This window comes from Pteronotus mesoamericanus, unplaced genomic scaffold (assembly GCF_021234165.1).
Source record: "Pteronotus mesoamericanus isolate MK-2021 breed Mesoamerican mustached bat unplaced genomic scaffold, CSHL_Meso_final scaffold_85, whole genome shotgun sequence".
NCBI lineage: Eukaryota > Metazoa > Chordata > Mammalia > Chiroptera > Mormoopidae > Pteronotus > Pteronotus mesoamericanus.
The window spans coordinates 6818800-6828656 of NW_026555329.1; the positions used below are offsets into that span (position 1 = coordinate 6818800).

Sequence of the window (9857 nt, forward strand, 5' to 3'; positions counted from 1 at the left end):
GATTTGTCAAAACCTTGTCTCTATACTCAGATAAATAAAACCCACACATATCAATCAAAATTCTAATTTTTTTCTCAGGAAGAGGCAGAGGGGATTTCCTGTGAAAACTTCTAAATTCCACAAAACGCTCCCCAATTTCTCACTCAAAGAGAAAACACTCTCTCATCCCCTTCTCCATCTAATCCTTTTGTATTGAAATTTACTCAGCGCCACGAGACAAACACACCCCCTCCCCTAGACTGAGACTGGCACTTCCAAAGACGAATCCCACCTCAGGAGGCCGGGGGGGGGGGGGGGGGGAGAGGAAAAAGACAGCCACTGCGGCAAAGTAACTCGTGGGCGAAGGCGCACAGACGCCCTAACTCACCCCTAAAAATAGCCCTCAGCCTCGCCGCCTTCCCACCCCACCGCTGTAGAGTCGGGAAAGCAAAGGTGGGTATCAGTACGGTTTTCCTAAAAAATAATAATAAAATAAAATAAAATAATAATAATAAAATGTAGCGACAATATCCAAGAACTTAAGAAAAAGATCACTCAAGATTTTAGGTACAAGGAACCAGAGGAAGTTGGCGACAGGGATGGTGTTTGTGAATATTTATTGACTCAGCCTCACTCAACTTGGCAGATTCACTCTTTAAATCGCCGGTCTCTCCCCTCTCTTGCATATGTATCCTTTACTGCACTGTCCCTAATCTCCACCCCAGCTTTGTCACACACACACACACACCACGCTCACGCCCGTCTCCCGCCATCACACACAGCCTTCCCTTTCCCCGCATCGAGCGCGCGCGCACGCATCCACCCGCCCCCCTCTTTCGCAGAAACACAGACTCACACTCCTCCCTCTCCCCCCGCACCAGGCACACTCACCCCCCACCCCCAGCCCACCTCCCCGACCCCCACTTTACTGCACTGTCCTCTCCCCTCTCTAGGTGTGTCACTCACAGTTACACTGTAGGACACTCACACCTTCCCCCTCAACACTTTACTGATCTGTCCCTCCGCTCCCCCTTTGTCACACGCAGTTATATTGTCACCCACAACACCCTCCCCCTTCTCTGCACTGTCCCTCCCCGCCCCTCTTCCCCGCACCACAGTCAGTTACACTGTCACACTCACATGCCCTACCCCACTCCCCGGTCTGCACTGCCTCCCCGCCTGGTCACACGCGCACAGTTACATGGCTGCACACTCAGACGCCCGCCCGGGAGCCCGCGCAGCCCGCGCGCCCCGCCCGCCCGCCGCGGGCCCCCCAGCCCCGGCCCCCCCACCGCGGCGGCCGGCGGCTGCGCCGATGACCTCACGGCGCGCGCGCGGCGCGGCCCGGCGAGGCTGCAGATTGGCTGGCCGCGCCTCCGCGGCACTTCAAAGCCGGAGAGGGAGCTACAATTGTGGTGGAATGGGCGGAACTGATCATTGTATTGCACACCTCTAAAAAAAACACTGCCTCTGATTTATCAATATAAAAAAGATCCTCTGAGAGGAGGAGGGCACTTTTGTGTGATGGCAACTTCACTTCTAGGGGTGAGTCTCAGGATTTTCTCTTGCTGGTTTAATTAGTTTCCTTTTATTGCCGATCGGAGGGGGTTAAAGTCGCCCCGGCCAGGCCACGGGCTATCAGTCTCTATTGAGAGCTTTTTTTTTTTTCTTTAAATACAAGTGAGTTTGGAGAAAAGAAAGAGGGGGAGAGGGGGGCAGAGGCACTTTTTTTTTTTTTAGCGCAGGAAAAGGTTCGAAGGGCATTTAGACAAGCCACCTCGCAGCGCCCGGCCGCTCCCTGCCCGCGAGACGTGCGCCCTACCCATTTTACAGGCGACGATCTCGGGGGTAAAGAGAGCAAGTTTTTCCTCCTGGGCAAACTGCAGATTTTCCCTCTTTCCCTTAAAAAATTCCGCAGCCCGCCTGGTCTTGCAGGTACGTTGAACCCGTCTCATTTTTTTTTTTTTTTAACTATTGTAGACTTTTTTTTTTTAAGTAAAGCAAAAGAAAGGCAGGAATACCGAGTGAGCCAGCCTTATAGTTTGACCTCTTTTGGCCTGGGAGCTACAACCCAGGATGGGTTTCTGGGGATCGGAACAGGATTTTCAAAGCTCTTTCTGGATTCCATGGGAAGCGTTTTTAAAAGCAATCCAACGGCATTCCCCCAGGCTTCTCGGCAAAGGAAACTTCCTTTCTCTCTAATCTGGACTTTTGCTTGCTTGTTTGTTTCGAAGTGCCTGGGGCCTTGTGCGCGCAAGAGTGTTGTTTTAGGTGAGAATATTTGTCAAACTCTTCTTTAGCATGGCGCTTTGCTCCCGAATCAGACGCCGGCAGCCAAACTTGTCCCCTCCCGTAGAGTAGGAAGCAGTCGGGCGCCGGGGCTGTTGGGGGCGCCAGGTGAGTTGGTGGCGGCACGCCGCAGCGAGAGATGGGGTGCCATGGGGCGTTTTGAAGGCTACCAGAGATCTGATGCAGATTTCTTTCCTCCCTCCCCCACCGACCCTTTGCCTACCTCCCCTCCCCCACCCCTTCTCCTCTCCGCCTTCCCGCAGGAAGAACCGAGGTTGGGATCCACTCCTCTGGCCATGCTTGCTGCTACCTGTAATAAGATCGGCAGCCCCAGCCCGTCTCCCTCCTCCCTCTCGGACAGCTCCTCTTCCTTCGGCAAAGGCTTCCACCCCTGGAAACGTTCCTCGTCGTCCTCCTCCGGCAGTTGCAATGTAGTGGGTTCCAGCCTCTCTGGCTTCGGCGTGACGGGCGCCTCCAGGACCGGCGGCTCGTCCTCGGCGGCCGCGGCGGCGGCGGCGGCAGCGGCGGCGGCGGCAGCCCTGGTGTCCGACTCGTTCGGCTGCGGCGGCTCGCCCGGCTCCAGCGCCTTCTCGCTCACCTCCAGCAGCGCCGCCGCCGCCGCGGCTGCCGCGGCCGCCGCTTCCACCTCGCCCTTCGCCAACGATTACTCCGTGTTCCAGACCCCCGGCGTCTCCGGGGGCAGCGGCGGCGGCGGCGGGGGCGGCGGCGGCGGCTCCTCCGCGCACTCGCAGGACGGCTCCCACCAGCCGGTGTTCATCTCCAAGGTGCACACCTCGGTGGACGGGCTGCAGGGCATTTACCCGCGCGTGGGCATGGCGCACCCGTACGAGTCGTGGTTCAAGCCGTCGCACCCGGGCCTGGGCGCTGCCGGCGACGTGGGGTCGGCAGGCGCCTCCAGCTGGTGGGACGTGGGTGCTGGCTGGATCGACGTGCAGAACCCGAACGGCGCGGCGGCGTTGCCGGGTTCGCTGCACCCCGCCGCCGGGGGGCTCCAAACCTCGCTGCATTCGCCGCTCGGAGGCTACAACTCGGATTACTCAGGCCTGAGCCATTCAGCCTTCAGCAGCGGCGCCTCCTCGCACCTGCTCAGCCCCGCCGGGCAGCACCTCATGGACGGCTTCAAGCCGGTGCTGCCCGGCTCCTACCCGGACTCGGCCCCGTCGCCGCTGGCCGGCGCAGGGGGCTCCATGCTGAGCGCGGGGCCGTCGGCGCCGCTGGGGGGCTCTCCGCGCTCCTCCGCGCGCCGTTACTCCGGCCGCGCCACCTGCGACTGCCCCAACTGCCAGGAGGCGGAGCGGCTGGGCCCGGCGGGGGCGAGCCTGCGGCGCAAGGGCCTGCACAGCTGCCACATCCCGGGCTGCGGCAAGGTGTACGGCAAGACGTCGCACCTCAAGGCGCACCTGCGCTGGCACACGGGCGAGAGGCCCTTCGTGTGCAACTGGCTCTTCTGCGGCAAGCGTTTCACGCGATCCGACGAGCTGCAGCGGCACCTGCGGACCCACACCGGTGAGAAGCGCTTCGCCTGTCCCGTCTGCAACAAGCGCTTCATGCGCAGCGACCACCTCAGCAAGCACGTGAAGACGCACAGCGGCGGCGGCGGAGGCTCTGCCGGCTCCGGCAGCGGTGGCAAGAAGGGCAGCGACACCGACAGCGAGCACAGCGCCGCGGGCAGCCCGCCCTGCCACTCCCCAGAGCTGCTGCAGCCCCCCGAGCCCGGTCACCGCAACGGCCTGGAGTGACTTGCATCCCGCGCTTGTCCCTCCCCTTGACCTCCTCCCACCCCGCTCCGCTTGGTCCCCGCCTTGTCCCGGCCTCAGCTCCAGCCTCGCTACACTGCATACTGCTCGCTCTCTGTCTTTGTTCCTCTTCTAACTCCTTGTGTGACTTAACTTTGTAAAGGGGATATGAACATGTAAGTAACACGCATTGCCATTCCGGGCCCTGGCTTTCCTCTCCACCCGGTTATACCGTCCGGGCCCCGCACAGCCCGAATCCGTGCCGCTCCGGGCCTTTAATTATCGCCTCCCCTCGTCCTCAGTCTGCCATCCCAGGGTGTGACAGGCCTATCTTTTAGAGGGAAGATGCCCTAGAGCTAGAGCTGGACGATTCCAGTGCCTGGGGGACGGGCCTGCAACCGGACGGGAGCGATTCGGCCGAGCAAGGTTGAGCAGCGCCGTGGGGAGAGCGAGGCAGGAGGCCCGCGCAGGCTGTTCCGCCCGGGCCTCCGGGGACGTGGTTCCAGCAGGGCCTGGCTGCTGCCCTCCCTGCGTCGAGCCGTCGGAACTTTGTGCGGGTCCCCATCTGTCCGCACAGAGATCCTGAGTTTGCCGATTAGCGCTTTCTCCCAGCATCAGCTCAGTCTCTTTTTCTTTGTTCCCTGAGGTGGAACCGATGTAAGTTGCAGCTAAGGGCAGTCTTGGTGAATCGTTATAGTAGCCTTCTTTCATCTATAACATTTTTTCAAAACTAAAAACCTAAAGAAAAAAAAGGCACCCTTCCACTTGGTTTCCGTCTGGTTTTTCCTCTAGCAGTGAGCAAGTCTTTCTCTTGAAACTGTGCTAATATTGATCCCAAAGTTATTTTGATCGCATTAACTTATGGGGTGGGGGTGGGGGTGAGGGTAGGTGTCTTTCTTATGCAAAAATACCCCTTTCCGGTGAGACCAGATTCACTATCTCCGTGTTTGTCCTTTTCTACCTCGTTTTTTCACTACTCCCGAGCCTAATCTTTTTTTTTTTTTTCGTGCTAGTCCAGACATCAATTTGTATAGTACTCATTTCTGTAAATTCTTGCAATTCATTGACGATTCTTAGGGTGAAACTTTTTTTTGTGTGACTTAAACTTATAAACAAGTGAAGAAGCTATCGTTTATTCCAGACGAGGCTGTAGTTTAAATGCCAAAAGAGGGAAAATAGGGGGGAAAAAAACTTTGTAAAATATATCTGAACCTAATGGTTTGTACAACTGGAGAATCGTTCTAGATTAGTTACCAATTAACTATAACTCCACCAGTGTATGGATGCAAGGTGCAGTTGTCCAGGAGACGATTTTGTAAAGTATTTTTCTTGTACATTACTTCCAGTAAATATTTGAAAATATATTGAAGTAAACTTGATTTTTTTTTTTTTTTTTTTGGTTACAAGAAAATATTAAGAGTTATTGTTGCAGTTCTGAGGAGCTGCAGGTTTTTGAACTCATTTCTGGAGGTGCAGAGCCACAAACGCACTTTCGGGGCCTAGTTTTGCTCGAATATTAATTTAGATAGGTATCAAACTGTAACTAAGACAATATTTGATAAATGTGGGATGACATTTAATTTAATGGAGCATGTACTTATTTGCATTTGCTGGCAGTTCAGGCATAGTTAAAGTGAGAGTTCTCCTATATTTCATAACTGGGTTTACCAAAACCCATGTATTAAATAAATTGTCCAATTGAAACTCAACTAACTTTGGCCTTTGTGTATTTCCTGAAGGTAATAATGTTAACTGTTAATCAACACTCCTGATAGTACATTTAAATGTTTGCAAATTCTGCAAACTAATTGCTCATTGTAATGTTGAAATAATTTGGATATTTCACATTGAAATGAAAAGCCTTTCTCTGGAACATTTTAGACTTGCATTTTAAATGCATGAAATGTAATTGATTTATTTGTAATATTTTAAATGGTATTAATAAACTCAGATAAAAGACTAGGCCAGTTAATTTGTTTTTGTTTTCCTTTTTAAACTGTAGACATTTGCATTTTATTTTCAGTTAAATATCTAATTTAAACAAAATATAATCCTGTTTTGTGGTAATATTTAAATAATTACTTTTAATATTACTTAGATGGAATGATCTATTTGGCAAAACTGTTTTCGCTATTTACCAAGATAAAGATTAGTGTCCAAGAAATGTAATTAATTATTTACCAGTAGATTTAGTTTAAAGCATCAGGGTTTACTGACCTCTTAAAATTTGGACTAAGTCACCAAACAATTCAAAGAAATTTCCTGTTTTGCTTCCTTCTCATTCTCCAGAAGGAGTCAGGTTGATTGCATTTGGTATTTAAAAGGGCAAGACTTACACTGGAAGATCAATACATCTAAAATAAAAACATGGGTTCGGGGATAACTTTTGTTGTTAGGGGGTGGAGGAGGTCAAGCTAACAAAAGCTTGTTTTTGGCATTCCATGTCTTAGCTAAAGATTATGTAGAGGTAAATATCAGTAGTAGATTCCTGTTGAAATGAGTTATCTGTTCTTTTAAAGTCTCTAAACAGCCACCAAAGAAAAGGAAGGTTAAACCTTAATCTATTTACTAGGCTATTGTTCATGGGTGTCAATGATGCCAATAAAAAATATTGTCATTATGTCTAAGTGCATTTAAGCAATGGGTTTCTTGAGCCATACTTTTGAACGTAAAAAAAAAAAATAATAAAACTTTAAATGTTGATTGTTGTTATATCAAACTATTTCACTATTAGATCAATATTATTTTGAATCAAATTGAATAAAAAGTTAGTGTTCAGATTCTTTTAAGTTTAGCTTCTTTCTTTCATTTTCCCTTCCTCCTGCCCCAAGTTCAGTCTGGGTGTATATCTCAAACTGAAAATCTTCCATTGAAATGTATATGAAGTCATTATAACCCATAAAAACAAGTGAAAATATAGAGTGCTATGAATATCATAAATTTAGAAGAAAAATCAATTATGGATTAAAATATTTTAGAATAACGTAGTTTGTGCTTAAGTAGCCGACTGTCTTGATCCTTCTGTCTTTGAGATCTCCAATCCCTATGGTTTCAGGGAAGCAAGTTAGCTCTGTTTCTTTGGTATACTATAGCTCTAAATGATGGTTTAAAAAAGTAAAACAGTCTCTCTTTCTGTCACTTTTTCCTAGGAATAACACGCAGAACACAGTTTAAGTGTTGTTTCTTTTTTATTGAAAGTTGCAGTGCTGAGGAGGAACCAGTTCTGAAGGAGTTAAATGTAGTGGCAGGTAAGGAGAGCTGCTTGGTACATTTATAACATCAGTTGCATTACATACAGATCACATTCAATTTAAGAGGTGGACGATGACAGATACTGTCTAGAAGAAGATTTCTTGGGGTGGTTGAAGGGGGGACAGATGTTTCTGAAGTGCAAATTGCAAACTTTCACTTTCTTCCTTTGGCTTCTCCTCCCCTTTCTAGCTGTGGTGTATTTTGTTGTGATAATTATTGAGCAGTATTTCTAGATTCCTGTTCTGCAGGATGGGCAGGGTTCCCTTTTGGAGATGAACATCCTCTTTTCAGAGGACAGTGTGGATGAAGTGCAACATTGTGATTTCTCCCTGCCTGGTCTGTGATGAAACACCTCTAGGAGTGCCAAGGAGGCTCACTCAAATGAAGTCAAAGGCTGGGCTTCACTTTGAACCAAGGAACAAGCTTCCAGTCTTGCAGATCAAGGTAGAGTTAAACGAGTTGTTGACCCAGAGGTCAGGCCAGCATATATCAGCCCAGCCTCAATCCAGCCTTTCTGTTTATTTACCTGCCTTCCCCAAACTTCAGTGTTTCTTCCCTATACTGCTTTCTCCTTTTCTGGCTCAGCTTCTTTTAGTATGTTGTCTCTTGCTTAGAAACATATGTGACTGTGATTTGTTGAGGTTGGACTATCAATTAAAATATTTTATGATAGAAAATTTAAGCAAATGTGATGAGTTACTTACTCTACTGTTATCAACTGTTCTTGGAAAAAGTTCCTGGATGGATTCGCTCTCCTTCCACTGTCCTCTTACTTCAGTCTTGGTACAACTTCTCAGCTGGGCTTCCCTTGGGGAGAGAAGGCTGAAATTAAAAATTACAGACAAGCAGGTGGTGAGACTAGACTCCTGAGTGGGCAGATCAGTAATCCTGCCATTAACATTTTCATTTCCCCTTTTGGTGAGATTATTGGATGCCATGTTACAGCAGGCCTGTAGAGGAATTTCTTTAAAATACATATTTTATTTTAGAGGATTAGCTAAAAGGTCAGATGATAGTTTAGACTGGTAAATTGAGGAAGGAACTTTAGAGGAAAAACGTATGGATTAGGTTGTTCTCCACTCACCTAAATTGATAGAGATAAATATTATAATGAAGCTCTGCATTTTGCTCAGTTTTTCACACAAATAGCCTCAAAGGGGGATTGATTTGATGCATGCATTTTGAATAAGTTGGGGTTTTTAGTTCCCTGCTATTTTTAAAATTATTTATTTATTTATTTATTTATTTATTTATTTATTTATTATTATTTTTTGCTGCTTTTGTCCAAACCAGCATATTATTTCTCCCTTACTCTCCTAGGAAAAACTCAGGTATGATCAAGTCTCTTTCTTTTTAAAAATATGATTTCTACAGTTGTCTTCTCTTTCTTAAAAAATAGCCCAGTAGCATAATTCTATCACTGCATTTAAAGAAAATCGTGTTAAGAATCAAAAGGAGTGAAGTGTAGCCTAATGCGGTACTCATTTTTAAGTTAGGACTGTTGTTCTGGGTGGCATCTTTTGAAGACTGCTCGATACACAATTGTTGCTGTTGTTTAAAAAATAAGATTCAGAATTGGCCTGTGCCCTACTTAGCCCCTGCTTCCGGATTAAAGGAAAGCCGGTAATTCCTTGCTATCCCGGGCTCAGGCCGCTGTGGTTTAAGGTGATGCGCGCCAGTGGGCGTCGCTTTTGGTTCGCTGCTTTCCCTGTGCACGCAAGCGTTGATCTGCTATACTAGGGGGGAGGGGGATCCATTTTCTTTGGTCCCTGGGCGCGTGTTTAATTTAATTTAATTTTCTGCGGAGTCTCCTGGCGGTGAGGAAGCAGCCTTGTACATTTTGCTTTGGCTCCTAACGACAGTCGGGCTTCAAGAGCTCTAGGGCCCGCGGAGAGCTTGGAGGTGACTGAGAAACCAGGATTTGTGCGCCCGCTCCAAGTTGCCATTTTTCACTCTTGTTCGAAGGCCATTCATCCAAGTCCATCTACTGGGGCTTCGTTTAAGCCCACTCCCTAACTTTGCTTCTCAGGCAAGCACTTCTTGCTGCGAAGGAGGGGGACGGTGCAGGCTCCCTCTGCTGCTCTTGCAGGGCTGTTAGCTGAGGTCTGTCTGAGCTGCCCAAAGTTTCCCTCATTTGCCTTTTTAACGAATTCAGGGGGAGGTTTTGAGCCCGGGATAATTTCCCAGCCTTTCAGAACGCTTCATCTTCTTTTCTCGACCAGCTTCTGGATGTGCTGTGCGGGCTGCTCTCAGAAGCACCCCCAAGACCCTCCGAGGCCCACCCTCATTCACTGGGTTACAGCGAAGCGTAGGGCAGCCGGGCAGGGGTCTGGGGTCTTCTCCAGGAGCCCCCTCCCGCTGTCCCTCTCGTGCTGCTGGGGCCAGTTGCCAGCGCACACAAAGGTGCGGCGGATAGCGAGCGCCACCCTGTGCCCCACGCCCGCTCTGCAGCGCGCCTGGGGCGGGCAGTGCCGGCCGACCAGGCCTGCGCTTCATGAAGCCTCTGGCCCTGCACGAAACCACGCTGGGAGTACCCGTCGTGAGCCGTCTCCGCGGGCACATCCTGGTTTTCAAGAGACA

General features: G+C 49.3%; 1 protein-coding gene across 1 annotated transcript; it reads left to right on the forward strand.

Moving 5' to 3' along the window:
- Positions 1-1503: 1503 nt before the first annotated feature.
- SP8 (Sp8 transcription factor) lies at positions 1504-4028 on the forward strand. The gene is made up of 2 exons (XM_054563948.1): positions 1504-1524; positions 2532-4028. Exons 1-2 carry the CDS (start codon positions 1504-1506, stop codon positions 4026-4028), a joined length of 1518 nt encoding a protein of 505 aa, XP_054419923.1.
- The last annotated feature ends 5829 nt before the right edge of the window (positions 4029-9857 follow it).